Source organism: Haliotis rufescens, unplaced genomic scaffold (genome assembly GCF_023055435.1).
Source record: "Haliotis rufescens isolate VD_foot unplaced genomic scaffold, xgHalRufe1.0.p SCAF_1, whole genome shotgun sequence".
Lineage (NCBI taxonomy): Eukaryota > Metazoa > Mollusca > Gastropoda > Lepetellida > Haliotidae > Haliotis > Haliotis rufescens.
Window position 1 is genome coordinate 6922561 of NW_025963779.1, and position 24817 is coordinate 6947377.

Below are 24817 nucleotides of genomic sequence, written 5' to 3' on the forward strand. Positions count from 1 at the left end.
TCATTGTTCTTGAACTCTTTCTTTCAAAGGATTGCTGATCAATATCATAATTTAATTATCGACTCTTATGACGAAAGGACCGCGGGGATTCCGGATAAGAATATAGGTCCCCCAGCAACCAATATGGCACATTAATGGATCGGGTGGTCAGGCTCGCTGACTTGGTTGATCGTATCCTAATTTTGTGGATCGATGCTCATGCTATCAATCACTGGATTGAGTGACCTAGGCTCGATTATTTACAGACCGCCGTCATATTGCTCGAATATAGCTGAGTACGGCGTTAAATAACAAACAAACAATAGACGAATTAACACGATCCGTATGCCATCTTTCCTGGTGTGATGGAAGTATACATAACACGTCTCTCACCTAGGATCGGTGTGCTATAGAAGTAGTATTACCCTGCTCTGTATATACTGACAGTATATTGCCCTCTCAATACATACTGTCATTTATTGCCCTGTTCAAGTTGACAGACCACAAAACCAAAGAAGGAAGTCACATTTAAAGCGGGACTGAGCTCAGGCAAATTGGCGGTTCCAGTAAATTTAATTCAAGTCATTCAAATATTAGTGTGTGTTGCTTCCAATTTCATGACGTATGATAATTTGTCAGTTAATGTTAACCCGAATCACACAGAGACAATGTCAGCTTCACACACGTTAATTACCCCCATCTCGAACTAGGTAGACATGGGAACCAAACGTATGTGCACAGTCCCCCTTTAAATCCAAGCATGCCCAAGGCGTCTGACACAACCTGCCCCTTTAAGAAATACGTGATTTTTAGGAGTGACTGAGTATGGTTTTACGCCGCTTTTAGCAATATTCCAGCAATATCACGGCGGGGGACACCAGAAATGGGCTTCACACATTGTACCCATGTCGGGAATCGAACCCGGGTCTTCGGCTCGACCATTTTTTAACGTATTTTGGTATGACGCGGCCGGGGATCGAACCCCGGACCTTCCGCTTTCCGGGCGGACGTTATACCACTAGACCACGGAGGCGCCCCTACATTGCGGAAGCAGTCAAGCCCTCCTTATGATAAACATAAGTCAATAGAAACAAAGGTACGTACCAAAGTCAATAACGTTTGATTTAAGTGATTTATCGCAGGGTAACTGCCACGTTCACGCTATGACGATTCGTGGTGATAAATTACCGTTGGCACATGTTCAAAGACACAAGCCGTATACAGGGAAGGGGCATTGTCAGGTAAGGCCGATGATCCACGGCGATCAACAGTCTCGTCAACATATTCTTGATTGCTTGATTTTTTGACTGACTGACTGACTTACCCATATCTACTTTCTTGTACTTACTGATATATATTTACTTATATTTATTTACGCTCTATGTGCTTCTCAATCATTTCAAAAGTATTCAAAATATATTTTAGAATAGACTAAACTAGCAGACCTTAAAACACAATTATTTTTGCACACGCACCGGTTTTCTTGCCACCACCAAGACAGTTCATCTAACCGATAACACCCTGGCAACACTATACAAGTTCATCTAACCGAGAACGTCCATGTACATGAGCAATCAGAACAATGTCGAGGTTGTGAAAGGTGAACAACGGTAAACAGTTGTATGTACGTTCCATAATGAGTTTATAATAAATACAGGACAAAAATGTGTTAAATATATTCATGGGGAAGATGAGTGCTGATATATGTATGATATTTGCAGCAATAAACAATGCTCAAATATAGAATACGTATAACCTGATTTGAAAATCAACGCTAGAAAAAAACACTTGAAATCGATCTGGCGTTGCGTGATAAGACGAACAAAGACACAACAACCTCTCGAACAAACCACGCAGAACTAGATTGTAACCAAGTGTAGCTAACATGGGTTTACTCGCCGAAAGGCATGGGTAATCGTACACCTCAGCCCAGTAGAATTTATGGTTCGGTCTTATTTACTTCCTGCTTGCTAGCTGGTGCTAATACCCCACCGACGTGCGCACTCTGGGATAAGACAGTTATACAGAATACACGATTTGTGTGAGATCAATACTTTAAACTATAGACTTGTTAATGATATAATCACTGCAACGCTGATCGTGTTGGCCGAAATACATGTTCATTCTGGACCCTGTGTTTTCGACCCGTGTCTAGTCAGGTAAGTTGTACTTACGCTTGTACCGAGAACTGATTCTAATGTCCCCTCGACGAAGTCCGTTGTCGTGTCAAATACCTAATCGAGGTAGATGCGGTATAACCCCTATGCTGTTATGTAAACTACATACACATGACGGTAGGGTTGCGAGTGAGGTCGGTTTAGTTCCGCATTGAACAGTATTTCAGTTAGGTCAGGGTGATGCAGGTCTTGGACGTTAAACACTTTGGCGAAACCCAAACAGATTCAGCGAGTCTGGGATTCGAACCCACGACCTTAGGATTGTGGCACGACTAAATGGCGCAACTCTGCACAGCAACTAAAGAGTTCGCTCGTCACGTCAAAGACCTGGGTTAGAATCCCCACATGGGTACAATTTGGGAAACCCATTTCTGGTGTCCCCCGCCGTGATATTGCTGGAATATTGCTACAAGCGGCGTAAAACCAAACTCACTCACTCACTCACTCTAACTCTTTCTGTAACTGTTACTTACTTCAGGTACCCTTAATAGTAAGACATGTCCATGTCGATGAGGAGGTCGTCCAAGGTAGATGTCGTCCCTGCTAACCGCACCGGCCATGGTGGTGGACCTGGAGGGTCAGTCGCCCACACAAGAACAGGCCGTAAGATTCTCACTGAGGAGGAACAGCTACAACACGACATCAAGATTCACCCGGAACTCCAGTCAACTCTTCAAGGATTCGACGACTTTCTAAATCTCCTTCAAGCTAAGAAGAGAGATAAGGGACAGATTTTTGAAGCCCTGTCAACAAACATAAGTAAAGCCTTTGGAACGTATTCATCAGACAGCATACGTGGAATCATGGGGAATTATCTGGCAGTTAAAGGGTTCGCAAAACGCATGTATGATCTGTATGAGTTTGCCATTGGTACGATGGACATTCTGACGTGTGATTTCATCCACAAGCACCAGGATGCTATCGAGGTGAAGCTGGTGATGGAGATGCGGAAGAGTCTGTGGACGGCCAGTGACAACAGTTGGTCTCTTGGGGAGAAGATTTCCCAGACAGGGTTGTTCAAGTACCTCCTAGCGGACGTGAAAGCCATCGGGAAGACCTTACCAGTCATATCGGTAACCTGTGTTTATATACTCTTATCATATAAATATAAATTGTCAATGCAAGAGAATAACCAATCTAGTTTATCCGCTGATTCCATTTGGCCAAAAGGCCAAAAAAACTTTGAAAATATATGAATGGAACACTGAGAATGAGTGATGACACCAGTTGTTCGCGAAAAGGGTAAGCATGTCCTGCTCTCCCGGTAGCCGCCGTCACTAACACAATTCGCATAAAAAAAGTAAGCATTTATTGCCTAACGTCGCACAGTAGTGGTCCTGCCATGCGACGGCGGTGTGTTCACAAACAAAACAATCAAGTGATCGATGAACCAGAAAATCTAGTAACACGTTAGTGCATTTACTGATTTTATTTAAACTAATAAAATGATATGTCAATTTTGAATTACGTCTGCTGTGTGCAAGTGCAGAGATTCTCCTGCTTTAAATTAAAGAAAAAAGGTTTGAGAAAAATATTTGTTTTTGAACACAGTGACGGGGGCAGTTTTAATGTCTCGGCCTAAACATTTCTTTTGTAGTTGACCCAGCTCAGCATAGTGACATATCACTTCTTATATGGGTACTTATAAATCACGATAAGATCATAGTGATGACATCTTCATTCTGCTTTTAGTAACATTAATCAATAATTATATCAATAATTATTCCAAAATGGTCGCCAACTGAAGCCACATAAACTCTGTAGACGAGTATGTACTTTCCAAGATATGTTTATCTGTTTGAGTATAGTCCTGCTTCGGTGTTTAAATATGACCTGGTTTATCGGTTCTTTATATACTGTAAATCCTTGAAATAAATGCGAGAGGAAAGTCAATTGCGAAAATGCGAATGGTCCTTGCTCGCATTAATTACATTTCGCATTTTTTGACTGTTGACAAGAGGACCTCGCCTCGTATTTCTTCAGATCAACGAACAGGCGATAACACATGGGTCAAACCAAGCCGGACATCGCAATCAGCTGCACACACATTTTCTCCCAGATAAACCAGTGATTCATTTAAGAAATACCCAATTATATACCGTGAATGAATTTGTTGCAAATTTCTTACTTTCTTGCACAATTCTTTAAAAAAAAATGTCAGTGGAGGTCAAATGGCTTTATATTATATGTCAGAAGCAGAATGTGCCGGCATCCAGATGCTCATGTAAATAAACAATGATGTTTGCAAAAACAAAAACCTGACAAATGACAATGCTTAACGCCCACCACACCCCCTCGGGGATTTCGTGTTAACGGTGTTTAGATGTGACACATAAACATAATAATAACATAGATGTGACACATAAACATAATAATAACATTGTTTTGAGATTAAACATGTCTGTGTTAGAGGTGAACGGCACGAGTTTTGTCATTATTGCGGTTCCTCGCGTAAAGACTTGTACAGTTGCACTAACCTCGTCTTGTATGCCTTGACTCACACGCGTGACTTTCACTGACTGTTCCGGCATATTTCTGGGCTATATTGGGCACCTGTCAATCATCCAAGACAGGCTCGAGTCACGTGTGTGATTTATTGTTGTGATTATGCTGGAGTGGCATGGTACATACAAAACATGGACATGCTCCCACTGGTATCTTGTTGTTAAAAGTTTATAAAGAAATTCAAAATTATGTACATATTTTATAGTATTATACAACTTTCAGGTTGACGTAAGGTGAGCTAATAATCAAGTTAGTTGACAGGTTCATTATAAGAACAATATAACTGAAATCTTCCCCTGCCACTTTGCCGTCTGAGTTATGTACGAGGCGCCATCCGCAACAGACACCAGGCTTTAAAGATTCAACATGTAAATATGACTTACAACCGAAAATAACTCATACAAAAATTGGGTTGGTGACATTTTAGTTACTCGTTCTGGTGTATACTTCATGTCTTCAACAACATAACAGCATGGGTACAAACCAGGATTTAAAACGCCAGACTTTTTGTTTGGGTTTATGGATTTTGATAGTCAAATATTTGGTCTGTAGGTCGAAAATGATTAAATGCATTCTACAGGAGTTTTGTAATCATCCTAAAATTGATTTGGATCGGCAAGTGATACAACAATCTTGGCCTGGTTGAGGTGCTTATAAATATTATATATCTAAAACCTCATTTATTGTCGAAGCGATCTTTACCGTCGGTGTAACAAGGCCTTTGTCTTTCAGAGTTGTTTTTGAAATTTTCGATTTTTAAGATAGACGGATCCGTAAAACAAACAAAACCAGGCGACATACTTTTAACCTTTCATGTGCAGTGTCATTTAGGACACATGTAGCCTTGCTCCAAGTCTGTACTGAAAGATACGTCAATGGATGTGTTGTAATTCTATCCTCCTAATAGGCAAGTCTAGACATATGGACAGACTCCAGTCTCTTAAAGGGACAACTAGTTCTTACTATTAACATAATCTAGAAATTATTACTTAAACTAATAATTATTGCCCTAGAGACTTGTGCAAGTCTAGACAACATGGTACGGATGACCGCGTGAAGATTCATACTTGTGGCGGAACAGTTTGAACTTTGACCCTAGAAGCCGTTTCGACAATCGCGATAAGATATTTCTACTAAGATAAGGTGGCATCTTCGTTGTCTCCAAAATAGAAATAAAGGTTGGGATGGGATTAATAAAATAGACGCGTCCTCCCTTTATCTGGAGCTGTAGATAGTAGCTGTGACACGAGAGTCGGGTTTTCATAGTTGGTCGTTTAGAGCATGCAGGGTCATGTGAGGTCATAGTGACGCATTGGATGCACCTTTCATCAATATATTGTTTGTGAAATGTTTGTGCATACTGGGCCGAGCGGTCTACATTGCCAAACTGAATACATACAAACAAAAGGTCGTGGCAGTGACTATAACGCAAGATGTCGGTGAACTAAACACATTTTATTCCTATTAAAATAATGTTTAACTGAATGTACTAATACAGCTAAAAGCAACATTATTTATCAATTTCAAACATTTCAAACCATAAAACGTATCTCATTTAAACAAAATTCAGTTGTGACAAGGCTTCAACCAACACGGAGATTTCCATTAAGTCCAGATATTTGTTTTCAGTTACCGCTGCAAAACCAGATATGTATTTAATTAAGACTATTAACCTAATTATTCTCTTTTAAAAACATCTTGCAACAATGTAGTATCATTTTTTATTCTAATGGAACAATTTATTTATTTCGATAAAATCCCAGACACAAGCATGTACGGGTAGACAGTAATCACGTGGTATGTCATGTGGTTGGTAGGATTCACTGTCACAGCCAAATGATCAGATTTCGATTTTGGGATGATTCCGAACTTTACGAACTACCTATATATAAACATGTTGGTACAATACAATAGTGGATCACGATATTCATTGATGAAAATAGTTTAGTCGACTTGTTGATGGAATGTTCCATGATATATTTTTGCATCCTTGTTTTGTTGTTTCTAAAGCATCTAGGTCAAGAAACCTGTCATTAGTCACCTTTAACAGTCAAGTGTGTCCTTCATAGATGCAGTAAACGTCTAACACCTCCATCACTTCGGGCTTTCCTCCCACATCAAATTGACACACCGTCATAAAGCGGCGTTAAGTCCAACTCACTCACTCTATAGATGGTTTCACAAACACCATTTAGTAGAATGTCGTTTTGAATGTAGTATGTATGTTGTAGGATGACGATCTCCCCATTGACACCGATGTTGGCATCACGTACAACTGTGTAGTGTGTATGTTGTATGATGACGATCTCCCCATTGACACCGATGTTGGCATCATGTACAACTGTGTAGTGTGTATGTTGTAGGATGACGATCTTCCCTTTGACACTGCTGTTGGCATCATGTACAACTGTGTAGTCTGTGTGTTGTAGGATGACGATCTCCCCATTGACACCGCTGTTGGCATCATGTAAAACTGTGTAGTGTGTATGTTGTAGGATGACGATCTCCCCATTGACACCGCTGTTAGCATCACGTACAACTGTGTAGTCTGTATGTTGTAGGATGGCGATCTTCCCTTTGACACCGCTGTTGGCATCACGTACAACTGTGTAGTCTGTATGTTGTAGGATGGCGATCTTCCCTTTGACACCGCTGTTGGCATCATGTACAACTGTGTAGTCTGTATGTTGTAGGATGGCGATCTTCCCTTTGACACCGATGTTGGCATCACGTACAACTGTGTAGTCTGTGTGTTGTATGATGACGATCTCCCCTTTGACACCGATGTTGGCATCATGTACAACTGTGTAGTGTGTATGTTTTAGGATGACGATCTTCCCTTTGACACCGCTGTTGGCATCATGTACAACTGTGTAGTGTGTATGTTGTAGGATGACGATCTTCCCTTTGACACCGCTGTTGGCATCATGTACAACTGTGTAGTGTGTATGTTGTAGGATGACGATCTCCCCTTTGACACCGCTGTTGGCATTATGTACAACTGTGTAGTGTGTATGTTTTAGGATGACGATCTTCCCTTTGACACCGCTGTTGGCATCATGTACAACTGTGTAGTCTGTATGTTGTAGGATGACGATCTTCCCTTTGACACCGCTGTTGGCATCATGTACAACTGTGCCCAGAACCATGCGACCAGACAAAAGTACAGAGAGCTGGATGCAGTTGACATCCTCCTCCCCTTCCTTAAAGCTAAGTCAACAAGTAAGTCTGTCTACACTCCCGTGTTTCTGCACAGTACTGGAACTACGAAACATTGCCGATTATCTCGTCATTTGAGATCAAGGGAGAAATAATTCTGAATCTGAGTCTCTGATTTTTCTATGTAAACTGAGGGGCAAAAGAAAATATACTGAGTCTTTTATGTAACTGAAAATTGAAAGAACTGTTGTTAAATTTGACTTTGTCTATATAACAAACACTCACTCCTGCAAGTTTATTAAAAGTAATCCGTGTCTGGGTGATTTTGTGTAAAAAAAAATTGGTTCAATGAAGACTGGGGTAAGAAATGAATTTGCAACCAAATGTCCCCTACTATGTTTGAAATGTAAATATGTGCCAAAAATTTCCCAAATATATTGATTTTCCAAGATAAGCACTTGTGTATTGTGCGAATTGTTTATTATATTTTAAAAATTAAAACCATGTAGAACTATTCTTTAAGGTGCTAACTAAGCCCCTATGCAGTTCACGTTTTGGATATCATAGCGCTAACTTAAGATATTTCCAGTTGTAAATCAAACATATGATAAAATCAACTGAGAGGTATAGTTTCTTTTGCCTTTCTGTTGATTAAATGGAGTGATATTACATCCTATTTATTTCAGCCACTTTGACAAATATGCTAATTTGTTTCATATCATCAATGAACCAAGAGTGAAATCAGCTGGTAATTACACACAATATAACTACCTTCAAAGTTTTTATGCAGGTTTGTTTGTTTGTTGTTTAACGCCGTACTGGACAATTTTCCAGGCATATGACGTCGGTTTGTAATAATCGAGTCTAGAACAGACAATCCAGTGATTGATATCGCGAGCATCGATCTACACAATTTGGATACGATGACATGCATCAACCAAGTTAGTGAGCCTGCCGATCCCGTTTGTCGCCTCTTACGACAAGCATAGTCGCCTTTTACGGCAAGCATGGGTTGCTGAAGACCTATTCTTACCCGGATCTTTACATGTAGTTTATCTCTTTGGCAGAAGTGAAACTCACGACTCTGTTGGTGTTAACCCACATCGTGGACGAGGCGAAAAACAAAGTCCTTTCAGCAGACGTTAGTGTGTTCGATTTCCTCATCGACATGATCAAGAAGGCTTGGGAGGATCCCCATCATCGCTGTATCCAGGGGACCACTTTCTTCAGCGCCCGGGAACTGCTGAACGGACTGACAGCCTTGGCCAAGAATGACGACAACAAACGCCTGCTGATGGAGAAGGGGGTTTTGAAAACCCTAAAAACAATCCTTAAAGGGGGATCAGAGGTGGAGCAGGAGGAGGCTATAGGATGTATCAGGGAACTCTCCTTTAATGACCAAAACAAAAGTATTCTCAACGTAAGTATGCTTAGTATATATATACGGGTGGTACGCCTGGTGGAGGTTGATTATGGAGCTTTCGAACAAAAAATAATCCAATCAAAATGACACAATTAATCTTTTCCTTAGAAAATGAACAGCCGTGTCTGTCTTATGCCACTTTGTATGTTATTGTTCACATAGCTGAATAGTTTTCAAAACCCGAAGTCAATGGTAATAGCTGCAAGTTTGTATCAGCACACTAAAACGAACCATGATTCAACCACATTACCAGTCAGTGTCAAACATCTTCCCGAGGCAAGTGAGTTAACTGACTATAAAAGTCCAGTTTCCACCCTTGCCGAACTAGGCTGGTATTATGGAGTTACATTTTGGCTGGACTAACGAGTCTATGCATAGGCCAATCAAAATCGCGCACTGAAATCGAAATCCGGTTCGTAAAGTGTCATGCAGATTTCGGTCGATTGCAGGATTTGCAAAGCATGTGCACCGCTAACTCGTTGTCAACAGATATTTTCTAAATCTTTTCATGCTTTTAATCAAGGTGCTCACGTGATTTGATGCACTTCGCGATGTAAGACTCGTTTTATCACAATATAGATCTTGATTATCAATCAGATCGTTTTGACTGGGCGCCACCGTTTTGTTTGAAGCAAATGCAAGTGATACGAGAGGTTGAATCTGATTGGTCAATAGGAGAGGCCTAGAAAGGACATAACTCGTAATAGCCACTGGTGGCGCTACGATCGAGTCAAGGAATTCCAGCCAAGTTCGGCAAGGGTGGAAACTGGACTTTTAAAGTCAGTTAACTCTCTTGCCGCGGGAAGATGGTGTCCAAAGGCTGTAATTAATTCGATGTATGAAAAGTGTCTCTGTATAATTGGGGCAATTCTTACCCGATACATAAAATATAAAAACAGTAATATCTACAGACTATATTACTTTAATCAAACTTTGGCTTCTTTGTCTCCTTGATGGTTAACCTCAATCCGGAACTGGACTCACTAGTTTCACTAGTTCATGTGACTTCACATTACACGACACAATTGGCGGCTGTCGTGGCACATACACCGTATCAAATTGTATACCTAATTTCTATTTACTACAAAAAAACCTACATGAATACTATGCTGAGGGATATGCAGTTAACCCAGAATTCATGAAATACGACTATTTACATGTTGCTGAATGTCCACGTTCTCTTTCATAGGATAATACAAATTGAGTTATCTTCCCCTAGGCTGACGAAGGTGTGATGGACGTACTGAAGGAGAAGGAAGCGTCTGGTAACGCACACATCGCCAAGGCTGCCCAGTTCACTCGATGGGGCCTTGCCACCAAGAAAATCCAAGAATCCAGTAGGTTCCAGAATGTTTATCGTTCGAAATGTAGCTATATTAAGACATGACCGCCCCTTTCTCTCTTATCATACTATGCATTGAATGCCAGCTGGACATACGACCCTTAGGGTATATATAATATCCAGATACATGCGCATCTTGAGAGAACAGGCAGTTACATAGTCTATATTGAGATGAAAACAAATTTCATAGAGTCTCTAATACGGAACATCTTTCAAATTTATCAAGATTTCGTTCATCCAAAGATTGTACGAAACAACGTTGATCCCCTAATATACGCTTGCCACCGTAACTTGAACAACGAAATTGGATTTTCTGGCGTTTTGTTTTAAAAAATAATTTCTCACATCTTAGTCCAATGGCGTCTTTATTCAAAATCGTCATTGAATAACTCCATACTTTCGCTCATGACCACGTACACGCGTTTGCAAACATGCACTAGGGCTGAGACGGGTAACTCGGGTTCTCGGGTCGGGTGGGTACTGAGCAGGACAACCTGGACCCGTGCTTAGTCACGTGATATATTGTTTAAAGACAAAACTTATCTAAAACTCTATGGTCACACTACAAGCCACTAATGTTCCGCTTTCTTTCCGACTGTGCACGCATTCCTTCTGACTTTTATATGTTTGAAAAAAAAGATAAAAATTCATGCAGTAAACATCAGTGTATGCATGACCAGATCGTTTTATACGTGTATCTAAATACATTTTGCTATGGCTACGGTCAAACTTTTCCCAATCGGACAGTTTATACCTATCTCTTGAGACCTACAGCGGGTACCCGGGTAGGGTCGGATAATAGCGGGGTGGGTACCCGGGTAGTGAAGTTTGAATCGTCCCAGCCCTAATATGCACACTAACACATTCACTTAATACCGAAGCATCGGTATCACGACGAGGACTAAACCCTTTCCTCAGTCATAAGAAGAGTCCATTATACCATTTCGACTATTATAACCATGTATTTATAAATCACTATCAAATGGTAAAGATACAAGGTGTTTGCGAAAAGGTGAGCATATATCCTGCCCCACCGGTGGTGCCCATCACAAACACATGCAAAGGCAAGTCAACTGTTTACCTGAACAAACACGGGAACATGTATTACAAGTCAAGATTGCGTCAAATTTGGAAATTTCTCAACATGTCTACCATAACACCTTTTGAAAACTTTACAGAAGCATTGAACGTTGTAACCCTGATTAAACTCCTTCCATATAACGTGAACCTTCCTATGACAAGATGTGATTTGAAAGTCATTGTAAAGACACCTGGTTCTTCAAGACTTACATTCACGTTATCCATCAAAACAAAGCTTGTCTTCAAGTTTTGAATCAATAATGTTTTCGAAGTTACTACATTAGTTCATGATGTTGATGTTGAATTTCAGATATTCGACGCAGACAATCATCGATGTCGATGACCGCGATACCACCCAAATCTGGTCACGTGATGTTGAGTTACTCCTGGTACAATCAGAAAACCGTACTAGAAGTATGTTATTATTACATTGGAATTTCGATAATTTCAAACGACCTTATTCTCCACTTCTACCGTGAAACACATCCTCGATATCCAGTGTAGTATATCTCAGTTCCCAATTCCATACCAAATGCCCTGAACCCACTGGCTGGTGCAAATGACATAGTCCTGAAACTAGCCGTCCAAATTATATGTTGCCTCATGACCGAGACAAAAGGGGATCTCACCAGTACTCGATTCTAGTGGGAACTCCTGGTCGCTTGGACTATCCCATTTATATATGGTAAGATGGCGAACAGGTCCATGGGTATTTATCACAATAAAACGAATATTAAGTACACCGGACAATCCAAGATGTGTGAATTATTGAATATTATATTTCTCTCAGACAGGACATTATGTATCAGTAACAAAGAACAAAGAAGTCAATTAAGTCAAAACATTTTGAGCCTGACATATGTAGAACTGAAATATTATCATAAGCTTCAATTATTTATCAACATTCCCTAGCAGTTCATCCCTGTTTTGTAGAAGGTCAAATCGTGTTCTTTAAAACAGCCCTCGACCGGAGCAACTAATCCTAGGTCCTTGTTAAATATCTGGCCATGAACGTGTTTTGTCAATTTGAAAACAGGTGAGAGGGACTGGGGCCCAGATCGAGATAGGGTAGACTCTCATTTCCTTACTTCAACTATAGACTGGTGTGAACAGGTACATTGTCCTGATGGAGGAGAACACCATGTCCACGTTTGCCGAGACGCGCGCCTTTGATGATTTGCGCGATCCTTTCAATAAGTCTTCGATAATATTCACTATTCATCATTGTTCCACATGGTACATGATCGGTGTGTATAATGCCTTCGAGAAAGCGGTGCCAAAAAGAAGGTGGCCCTAACTGTTTTAGTGGATCTGGTCGCTTTCAACGTCTTGCTCATTGTGAGACCCGAAGTGGTTCCACTCCATGGGTTCTTCTTTACTCTCGCTATCTTCGTGCTGGATCCAGGGCCCACTTGCACAAAGCGATCTTAGCGCTAAGACTATCGTACGCCTATGTTAAAGTATGGGAGTTAAGATCATCTTAGCACAAAGATCACTTTGTGCAAGTGGGCCCAGGTCTCATCACCTGTGACTAGCCTCCAAATGAAAACCGGGTTTGCAACTATATCTGTTTTACAGGACATTAGAGGTAGTGAACCGCATCGCCTTCATCAGATAGCATTCTAGGAATACATTGGGAACAAACCTTTGACATATGTAGATGTTTATGAAGGATTGCTTCTATTGACCTATTCGAGAAGTGGTCTCCTCTAACTCATGGGGTATAATTCGCGTATTGTTCAGGACCAGGTTGTCGATGGCATCCCTGTCTTCTTCTGCTGCTGTTGCCAGAGCCGGGTCCATCTTACCAAGTCTCCCCACACTCACACTGAACTTCCGTCCCTCAACATTTGATTTTGGCCTATGATGGGTCTGCCGCCCATGAACGCCATGCAACCTTTCATTTATATTCTTTGGGCGATTGACCTTCTTAGGTTACATACAGGTTTGTTCATGCCAAGGAGTATGATACCTCGAAGTCAACCATAAACAATTGGCTGGACTCAATCACACCCAATTGTGAATTTTGACTCTATGAATACTAATATATCTCACACGTGAGCAGAACAACAACCTGGATATGACAGGCTCAAAACTTTCTGATACGCTTCGTATGATACCATCCGAAACCAATTTTAAAGAGGAGACCCAATGAGTGAAGCAACAAACATGAATACTAATGCCTCCAATCTGTTCTCAGTTACTGACAAGATGATCGTGTCGGATCACTACCCCCAAGAAATTCCCAGTCAAGAAAATAGCTCCATTCTGTTACCAAAACATGACCAAACCGAAGTACCAGACGCAGTGATTCTGTACTGTTTTGTTGTTGATTGCTTTGTCCCCAAATGGCTCCAAAGTTATTCAATAGAGCTAACTCGTATATTTGACATGTGTCATATATCCTCAACCAACAATTTTCGGATCCTGGCACTACTAAGGGATGTAGCTCTGCATAATACCCCAGAAGACAGTTCAGTCCACGCCAGAAGGTAGCTAGAAGTACAAACTTGTGGCGAAACATTATTTTGGTTCAGCATATGCTCATAGGTATATTGTCTCCAGAAATAGTGGCCTTTTTATACTTTAGCCATAGGTCTGTACTCCATTGTTATCAATTCAAACCTTAAGCAAACTTAAAAGGATAGTTGCCAGGAGCATGTATCTGTCCGATACAGTTCATTACTAAGTCTGTACAAACAACGGCATGAAATACTTTGGAATCACATCCGGTACAGAATGTTTTGTCAACTGAACGCCAGGTCTATGATCGACTGAAGAGTGAGGGATTTCGGCTCTGGATTGACATTGATGACATGGCCGGCAGCACGCTGGGGGCGATGGCGAACGCCGTGGAGAAGGCCAGTGCTGTTATTTTGTTTGTGTCGGAGTCATACTTTGAATCGCAGAATTGTAGGCAAGGTTGGTGACACTAGATATGGTTATGTGAGTGAGTGACTGAATGAGTTTGGCGTAACGCTCTTTTGACGGATTTCCAGTTATATCATGGTGTGACAGCTTAATGTGGGAAAAAAGTCCGAAGTAATGCAGGTCTTACCTGACATACCTAGAAATACATTCGGGACGAACCCGGATTCGAACCTACAAATATAGGTTTCTGGCGGGCCTAAGATAGATATTGTTATATATGGCCTGACCGCCCGATCCCGTTCGTCGACCCTCACGGCAAGCAGGGGATGCTGAAGGCCATTTTTCACGAGGGTCTTATGGGGGCTTTAACAAGCATTCACTACTCGTATCAATAGTATCAGTATATGTAATCACTGAATTGTCTGATCCAGACTCGACTGTGGACGCTGTGGAGATTATACTTATACAAATAGACACAAAAACGTAAGTTTATATTTGCAATGACAAATGCATAATTTAAACATAGGAACAAACAATTAGCGTACTCTTAGTATTGAGACTACCACGCTAGGATTCTACACTGGTGCTTGTTGCAGAGGCGGAGTACACGTACAAGCTGAAGAAGACGATGGTGCCGGTGCTGCTGCAGGGGGGGTACCAACCTACAAGCTGGCTGGGGATCATTCTGGGGACGAAGTTGTACTTTGACATGAGTCCTGGGAAAGACTTTGGCGCCAAGTTGAAAGAACTCGTGAGAGAGCTCGGGGATAATGGACGAATTACAGAGGAGGAAGAGAAGGTGCAGTTATATGCTATGCCGATTTGTTATTCCAGTATCCCATGAATTCATACGTATAGGTTCATGCTTGAGCGGAGAGGTTTATACCAGAGGAGGGAGGTTCATGCTAGGGTAGACTGATTCAAGCATGTTAGAATAGATGGGTCCATGTTAGAATAGATGGGTTCATGTTAGAATAGATGGGTTCGTGTTAGAATACATGGGTCCATGTTAGAATAGATGGGTTCATGTTAGAATAGATGGGTTCGTGCTAGAATAGATGGGTTCGTGTTAGAATAGATGTGTTCATGTTAGAATAGATGGGTTCGTGTTAGAATACATGGGTCCATGTTAGAATAGATGGGTTCATGTTAGAATAGATGGGTTCGTGTTAGAATAGATGTGTTCATGTTAGAATAGTTGGGTTCGTGTTAGAATACATGGGTCCATGTTAGAATAGATGGGTTCATGTTAGAATAGATCGGTTCGTGCTAGAATAGATGGGTTCGTGTTAGAATAGATGGGTTCATGTTAGAATAGATGGGTTTATGTTAGAATAGATGGGTTCATATTAGAATAGATGGGTTCATGTTAGAAAAGATGGGTTCATGTTAGAATACATGGGTCCATGTTAGAATAGATTGGTTCATGTTAGAATAGATGGGTTCGTGCTAGAATAGATGGGTTCGTGTTAGAATAGATGGGTTCGTGTTAGAATAGATGTGTTCATGTTAGAATAGATGGGTTCATATTAGAATAGATGGGTTCATGTTAGAATAGATGGGTTCGTGCTAGAATAGATGTCTTCATGTTAGAATAGATGGGTTCATGTTAGAATAGATGGGTTCGTGTTAGAAAAGATGTGTTCATGTTAGAATAGATGGGTTCGTGTTAGAATACATGGGTCCATGTTAGAATAGATAGTGCATATTGATTCACGCTAGAGTTGAGTGGTGACTCCTGAGAGTGACTACACCAGCTCTGACGTGTTACTGCTCGACTACTGAGACTGACTACACCAGCTCTGTTATGTTACTGCTCGAATCCTGAGATTGACTACAGAATATCTGTCATTTTACTGCACGACTACTTAGAGTAACTACACCAGCTCTGACGTGTTACTGCACGACTACTTAGAGTAACTACACCAGCTCTGATGTGTTACTGCACGACTACTTAGAGTAACTACACCAGCTCTGACGTGTTACTGCTTGACTCCTGAGAGTGACTACACCAGCTCTGATGTGTTACTGCACGACTACTTAGAGTAACTACACCAGCTCTGACGTGTTACTGCTTGACTCCTGAGAGTGACTACAGCAGCTCTGTCATGTTACTGGTCGAATCTCGAGACTGACTACTCCTGAGAGTAACTACACCAGCTCTGACGTGTTACTGCACGACTACTTAGAGTAACTACACCAGCTCTGACGTGTTACTTCACGACTAATTAGAGTAACTACACCAGCTCTGATGTGTTACTGCACGACTACTTAGAGTAACTACACCAGCTCTGACGTGTTACTGCTTGACTCCTGAGAGTGACTACACCAGCTCTGATGTGTTACTGCACGACTACTTAGAGTAACTACACCAGCTCTGACGTGTTACTGCTTGACTCCTGAGAGTGACTACAGCAGCTCTGTCATGTTACTGGTCGAATCTCGAGACTGACTACTCCTGAGAGTGACTACACCAGCTCTGATGTGTTACTGCACGACTACTTAGAGTAACTACACCAGCTCTGACGTGTTACTGCTTGACTCCTGAGAGTGACTACAGCAGCTCTGTCATGTTACTGGTCGAATCTCGAGACTGACTACTCCTGAGAGTAACTACACCAGCTCTGACGTGTTACTGCACGACTACTTAGAGTAACTACAACAGCTCTGACGTGTTACTGCTCGAATCCCAAGACTGACTACTCCTGGGCGTAACTACACCAGCTCTGACGTGTTACTGCACGACTACTTAGAGTAACTACACCAGCTCTGATGTGTTACTGCTTGACTCCTGAGAGTGACTACAGCAGCTCTGTCATGTTACTGGTCGAATCTCGAGACTGACTACTCCTGAGAGTAACTACACCAGCTCTGACGTGTTACTGCACGACTACTTAGAGTAACTACAACAGCTCTGACGTGTTACTGCTCGAATCCCAAGACTGACTACTCCTGAGCGTAACTACACCAGCTCTGACGTGTTACTGCACGACTACTTAGAGTAACTACACCAGCTCTGATGTGTTACTGCACGACTACTTAGAGTAACTACACCAGCTCTGACGTGTTACTGCTTGACTCCTGAGAGTGACTACAGCAGCTCTACCGTGTTACTGCACGACTACTTTGAGTGACTACACCAGCTCTGACGTGTTACTGCTTGACTCCTGAGAGTGACTACAGCAGCTCTGTCATGTTATTGCTCGAATCCCGAGACTGACTACTCCTGAGAGTAACTACACCAGCTCTGACGTGTTACTGCTTGACTCCTGAGAGTGACTACAGCAGCTCTGTCATGTTACTGCTCGAATCCCGAGACTGACTACTCCTGAGAGTAACTACACCAGCTCTGACGTGTTACTGCACGACTACTTAGAGTAACTACACCAGCTCTGACGTGTTACTGCTTGACTCCTGAGAGTGACTACAGCAGCTTTGTCATGTTACTGCTCGAATCCCGAGACTGACTACTCCTGAGAGTAACTACACCAGCTCTGACGTGTTACTGCTTGACTCCTGAGAGTGACTACAGCAGCTCTGTCATGTTACTGCTCGAATCCCGAGACTGACTACTCCTGAGAGTAACTACACCAGCTCTGACGTGTTACTGCACGACTACTTAGAGTAACTACAACAGCTCTGACGTGTTACTGCTCGAATCCCAAGACTGACTACTCCTGAGCGTAACTACACCAGCTCTGACGTGTTACTGCACGACTACTTAGAGTAACTACACCAGCTCTGATGTGTTACTGCACGACTACTTAGAGTAACTACACCAGCTCTGACGTGTTACTGCTTGACTCCTGAGAGTGACTACAGCAGCTCTACCGTGTTACTGCACGACTACTTAGAGTGACTACACCAGCTCTGACGTGTTACTGCTTGACTCCTGAGAGTGACTACAGCAGCTTTGTCATGTTACTGCTCGAATCCCGAGACTGACTACTCCTGAGAGTAACTACACCAGCTCTGACGTGTTACTGCTTGACTCCTGAGAGTGACTACAGCAGCTCTGTCATGTTACTGCTCGAATCCCGAGACTGACTACTCCTGAGAGTAACTACACCAGCTCTGACGTGTTACTGCACGACTACTTAGAGTAACTACAACAGCTCTGACGTGTTACTGCTCGAATCCCAAGACTGACTACTCCTGGGCGTAACTACACCAGCTCTGACGTGTTACTGCACGACTACTTAGAGTAACTACACCAGCTCTGATGTGTTACTGCTTGACTCCTGAGAGTGACTACAGCAGCTCTGTCATGTTACTGGTCGAATCTCGAGACTGACTACTCCTGAGAGTAACTACACCAGCTCTGACGTGTTACTGCACGACTACTTAGAGTAACTACAACAGCTCTGACGTGTTACTGCTCGAATCCCAAGACTGACTACTCCTGAGCGTAACTACACCAGCTCTGACGTGTTACTGCACGACTACTTAGAGTAACTACAACAGCTCTGACGTGTTACTGCTCGAATCCCAAGACTGACTACTCCTGAGCGTAACTACACCAGCTCTGACGTGTTACTGCACGACTACTTAGAGTAACTACACCAGCTCTGATGTGTTACTGCACGACTACTTAGAGTAACTACACCAGCTCTGACGTGTTACTGCTTGACTCCTGAGAGTGACTACAGCAGCTCTACCGTGTTACTGCACGACTACTTTGAGTGACTACACCAGCTCTGACGTGTTACTGCTTGACTCCTGAGAGTGACTACAGCAGCTCTGTCATGTTACTGCTCGAATCCCGAGACTGACTACTCCTGAGAGTAACTACACCAGCTCTGACGTGTTACTGCTTGACTCCTGAGAGTGACTACAGCAGCTCTGTCATGTTACTGCTCGAATCCCGAGACTGACTACTCCTGAGAGTAACTACACCAGCTCTGACGTGTTACTGCACGACTACTTAGAGTAACTACACCAGCTCTGACGTGTTACTGCTTGACTCCTGAGAGTGACTACAGCAGCTTTGTCATGTTACTGCTCGAATCCCGAGACTGACTACTCCTGAGAGTAACTACACCAGCTCTGACGTGTTACTGCTTGACTCCTGAGAGTGACTACAGCAGCTCTGTCATGTTACTGCTCGAATCCCGAGACTGACTACTCCTGAGAGTAACTACACCAGCTCTGACGTGTTACTGCACGACTACTTAGAGTAACTACAACAGCTCTGACGTGTTACTGCTCGAATCCCAAGACTGACTACTCCTGAGCGTAACTACACCAGCTCTGACGTGTTACTGCACGACTACTTAGAGTAACTACACCAGCTCTGATGTGTTACTGCACGACTACTTAGAGTAACTACACCAGCTCTGACGTGTTACTGCTTGACTCCTGAGAGTGACTACAGCAGCTCTACCGTGTTACTGCACGACTACTTAGAGTGACTACACCAGCTCTGACGTGTTACTGCTTGACTCCTGAGAGTGACTACAGCAGCTTTGTCATGTTACTGCTCGAATCCCGAGACTGACTACTCCTGAGAGTAACTACACCAGCTCTGACGTGTTACTGCTTGACTCCTGAGAGTGACTACAGCAGCTCTGTCATGTTACTGCTCGAATCCCGAGACTGACTACTCCTGAGAGTAACTACACCAGCTCTGACGTGTTACTGCACGACTACTTAGAGTAACTACACCAGCTATGACGTGTTACTGCTTGACTCCTGAGAGTGACTACAGCAGCTTTGTCATGTTACTGCTTGAATCCCGAGACTGACTACTCCTGAGAGTAACTACACCAGCTCTGACGTGTTACTGCTTGACTCCTGAGAGTGACTACAGCAGCTCTGTCATGTTACTGCTCGAATCCCGAGACTGACTACTCCTGAGAGTAACTACACCAGCTCTGACGTGTTACTGCTTGACTCCTGAGAGTGACTACAGCAGCTCTGTCATGTTACTGCTCGAATCCCGAGACTGACTACTCCTGAGAGTGACTACAGCAGCTCTGTCATGTTACTGCTCGAATCCCGAGACTGACTACTCCTGAGAGTAACTACACCAGCTCTGACGTGTTACTGCTTGACTCCTGAGAGTGACCACAGCAGCTCTGTCATGTTACTGCTCGAATCCCGAGACTGACTACTCCTGAGAGTAACTACACCAGCTCTGACGTGTTACTGCACGACTACTTAGAGTAACTACACCAGCTCTGACGTGTTACTGCTTGACTCCTGAGAGTGACTACAGCAGCTCTGACGTGTTACTGCTCGAATCCCGAGACTGACTACTCCTGAGAGTAACTACACCAGCTCTGACGTGTTACTGCACGACTACTTAGAGAAACTACACCAGCTCTGATGTGTTACTGCACGACTACTTAGAGTAACTACACCAGCTCTGACGTGTTACTGCTTGACTCCTGAGAGTGACTACACCAGCTCTGACGTGTTACTGCACGACTACTTAGAGTAACTACACCAGCTCTGACGTGTTACTGCTTGACTCCTGAGAGTAACTACACCAGCTCTGACGTGTTACTGCTTGACTCCTGAGAGTGACTACAGCAGCTCTGACGTGTTACTGCTCGAATCCCGAGACTGACTACTCCTGAGAGTGACTACAACAGCTCTGTCATGTTACTGCTCGAATTCCGAGACTGACTACTCCTGAGAGTAACTACACCAGCTCTGACGTGTTACTGCTTGACTCCTGAGAGTGACTACAGCAGCTCTGACGTGTTACTGCTCGAATCCCGAGACTGACTACTCCTGAGAGTAACTACACCAGCTCTGACGTGTTACTGCTTGACTCCTGAGAGTAACTACACCAGCTTTGACGTGTTACTGCTTGACTGTTTCCACCGTTTTGTTTCAGCTGCAGGATGTTACTGACGCCGCCTCAAAACCGTCAATGGCGGTCGTCGCGCGTGGAGGAGGAGGAGAAAGGGTGGCCGGGTGGACCAACAAAGATGTCACTGAGTGGTTGAAAAACATCGGCATGTACAGGTAGGTCCTGGGTGGGCGGACAGAGATAACAGTCATACTGTCTGCATTACGTTTCAACAGACTTCGTCCCTTTGAGACGACCATCCCGTGATTATACGGCACTTCATCAGACAGACCAGATATTGTGGTGGGTGGTCAGTTAGATGTTCTTGACGATCAAAGACAGCTGAAAGGTAGTGAGTAGAAATGTCCTGAATATAACCATTCTAAACATTAACATTACGTTTTGGGATATATACGAGACTCGTGCTACATGTAGAGGTGATTCATGTGAGTAGTGAGTGAGTGAGTTGGGTTTTAACGCCGCTTTTAATAGTATTCCAGTTATATCGCGGCGTGACAGCTTGATGTGGGAGGAAAGCCCAAAGTGATCAGGTCTCAGACGTTCACAACTTCGTTGAAACCCACGAGCACGGGTATGGTGCTGACAAACCTAGAAACATAATCGGGGCGAACCGGGATTCGAACCCACAATCAACAAATCATAGGTTTCTGGCATTCCCAAGGGACGCAACTCTGCACAGCGAATCCTTGCTTTAGACGACTGGGCCACCCATTCCCCCCTTCACGTGAGTTGAAATGTAGTCCTGAATATAAACATACTAAACATTAACATAACGTTTTGGGATATATACGAGACTCGTGCTACATGTGGAGGAGCTGCATATGAGTAGGAATGTAGTCCTGAATATAACCATACTAAACATTAACATAACGTTTTGGGATATATACGAGACTCGTGCTACATGTGGAGGAGCTTCGTGTGAGTAGTATGTGCCTAGCTGCCATACTGTGGACTTCCCAGACTCCTAATCAATAGACAGACCATGCACGGATACTTCACCACTGAAAGTGGGGATATCAGGAAATGACATTCTTCCAAAGTAATGAAGAACAGGATTATATCCCTTCAGACAGATCAATCTGCCCTGACCTGTTTTTGTATTTTAAAGGAACTAATATATAAACACCATTTACAAAAGAAATTAGTAACACCTACTACGGGCCGGGCAACACTTGACAATTCATTAATCAAACTTAGTTTTGAAAGATGGAAAGCTTGAAGGCTCGACAACGCTTCCTGCTTCTCGTGTTGAGTTTTCAAGTTTCAAAAAAAAGAATATTTTCGGAAGTGAAAAGCGGTGTAGGAAGCGGTGTTGAGCTTTCAAGGTTTCCGTCTTTCAGAAATTAAGTTTGAAAGATCAATTGTCAAGTTTTACCTATTACACCTAATATGTCTTGTAACAGAAAAGTGTAGAAATGGTTTTAGCTATTGCTTTGTTCAAGTATGGGCACTTTTTAAAAGTTATATATGGCGGCAGTCAACTGGACATTATGTTCATCTTGGCATTGTTCTACCTGTATATCTCCAGTTGCTACAACACTCGCCACTTTACAAGGGAGTCTGCTTCAAGATAATATACGTAAAATCTGCTTGTGTAATACAGAATCTAAAGGTGATCATCTGTTTCATTACCACAGCTCTTCTCCCTTGAGGTCGCTGACAGGGCAGGAGCTGATGTTCCTACAACATCTCTTAAACAAGGTGGGTATATATACGTATGCAGGGTAGATTGAGGAAGTCGTATATACATGTGTAGGGTAGATTGGCAGGTGTGTACATACGAGTGTAGGGTAGATTGACAGGTGGGTATATATGGGTGCAGCGTAGATTGAGGAGGTCGTATATACATGTGTAGGGTAGATTGACAGGTGGGTACATACGAGTGTAGGGTAGATTGACAGGTGGGTATATATGGGTGCAGCGTAGATTGAGGAGGTCGTAAATACATGTGTAGGGTAGATTAACAGGTGGGTATATATGGGTGTAGGGTAGATTGACAGGTTGGTATATACGGGTGTTGGGTAGATTAGAAGGTGGGTTTATACTAGTGTAGGGTAGATTGACAGGTGGGTATATACAGGTGTAGGGTAGATTAGAGGGTGGGTTTATACTGGTGTAGGGTAGATTGACAGGTTGGTATATACGGATGTTGGGTAGATTAGAAGGTGGGTTAATACTGGTGTAGGGTAGATTGACAGGTTGGTATATACGGGTGTTGGGTAGATTAAGAAGGTGAGTATATACGGGTGTGGGGTAGATTCAGAAGGTGGGTATATACATTTGTAGGGTAGATTTACATGTAGGTATATACAAGTGTAGGGTAGATTGATAGGTGGGTATTTACGTCCGTAGGGTATATTGACAGGTTGGTATATACGAGTGTAGGGTAGATTCAGAAGGTGGGTTTATACGGGTGTTGGGTAGATTGACAGGTTGGTATATACGAGTGTAGGGAAGATTGACAGGTGGGTATGTACGTATGTAGGGTAGATTTAGAAGGTGGGTATATTCATGTGTAGGGTAGATTGACAGGTAGGTATATACGAGTGTGGGATAGATTGAGAAGGTGAGTATATACGGGTGTAGGGTAGATTGACAAGGTGGGTATATACGGGCGTAGGTAAGACTGACAAGGTGGGTATATACGAGTGTAGTGTAGATTGACAAGGTGGGTATATACGAGTGTAGAGTAGATTGACAAGGTGGGTATATACGAGTGTAGGGTAGATTGACAAGGTGATTACAAAGGTCATGGCCAAACAATACAGGCTACGAATAACAGTCTAAATGAATGGCAGACCGGATCATTTACAAGGTAACATTAAAAATTATAAGCTTTTACAAATTTCCAATTTTGGTGAGCTGTTGCAGGTGAAAAGTCAATCTGATATGTTTCAGGCCCCTGAGTTCTACTACAGCTACTTAGAGAGAAACATGAAACTGAAGACTCTCAAGGACCTCATGACGTTCTCAAACGCTCTGACGTTGCTATGAGAAACGCTGACTGTAAGATGCAGACAGTACTGGTTAACTCAGCAGATAGAAGATGTTTATTTCTTTATATATGTAACTCAAACCAAGTTAAAACACACCCACCATTGGGAGGTTGGGTGTTGCAATACCCACCAGCCATGGCAGAAGTGGATGTTTCAGATACCGCTTTAGGTTGTGAACAATCATAGACAGACAACGAATGACGAATGGGTATGATGATGTATGATGAAGCAAACGAACTATCACCTTTTATACGAATAGGAATGCATAGAACCTGTTCATGTACTTTGTATACCATGTCACATAATGATGTCCTTATCAATGTATGTCTGTGTACAAATATATTATTTAGTTGTTCATATAAAATTATCTAAATATGGCAAAATACAATATACATACCCACGAAGTGTCCCTCCTATTATTTTCAGAATGGGATATGCTGGCATGCCTTAGTTTATTTCGATTTG

General features: G+C 42.6%; 1 protein-coding gene across 3 annotated transcripts; it reads left to right on the forward strand.

The window, feature by feature from the left end:
- Positions 1–1052: 1052 nt before the first annotated feature.
- Positions 1053–24752, forward strand: LOC124136687. 3 transcript variants are annotated; one of them, XM_048400704.1, is made up of 11 exons: positions 1053–1075; positions 2635–3229; positions 7751–7883; positions 8888–9240; positions 10463–10580; positions 11976–12079; positions 14428–14587; positions 15133–15335; positions 21381–21511; positions 22994–23057; positions 24255–24752. In XM_048400704.1, the coding sequence occupies exons 2-11, from the start codon at positions 2654–2656 to the stop codon at positions 24348–24350; spliced, it is 1938 nt and encodes a 645-aa protein (XP_048256661.1). In that variant the 5' UTR covers positions 1053–1075; positions 2635–2653; the 3' UTR covers positions 24351–24752. The 3 variants fall into 3 exon arrangements, with proteins under 3 accessions (XP_048256661.1, XP_046358634.2, XP_046358633.2); XM_046502678.2 differs by lacking the exon at positions 1053–1075 and adding an exon at positions 1129–1220; XM_046502677.2 differs by lacking the exon at positions 1053–1075 and adding an exon at positions 1874–2138.
- The last annotated feature ends 65 nt before the right edge of the window (positions 24753–24817 follow it).

Bases quoted from the DNA above. Each gene is read 5' to 3' on its own strand.
- LOC124136687 (XM_048400704.1), top strand. From the start codon at position 2,654: ATGTCCATGTCGATGAGGAGGTCGTCCAAGGTAGATGTCGTCCCTGCT. The intron at 15,336-21,380 runs GTGCAGTTATAT...GTTTTGTTTCAG, and splicing joins TTACAGAGGAGGAAGAGAAG to CTGCAGGATGTTACTGACGC. The intron at 21,512-22,993 runs GTAGGTCCTGGG...TCATTACCACAG, and splicing joins AAAAACATCGGCATGTACAG to CTCTTCTCCCTTGAGGTCGC.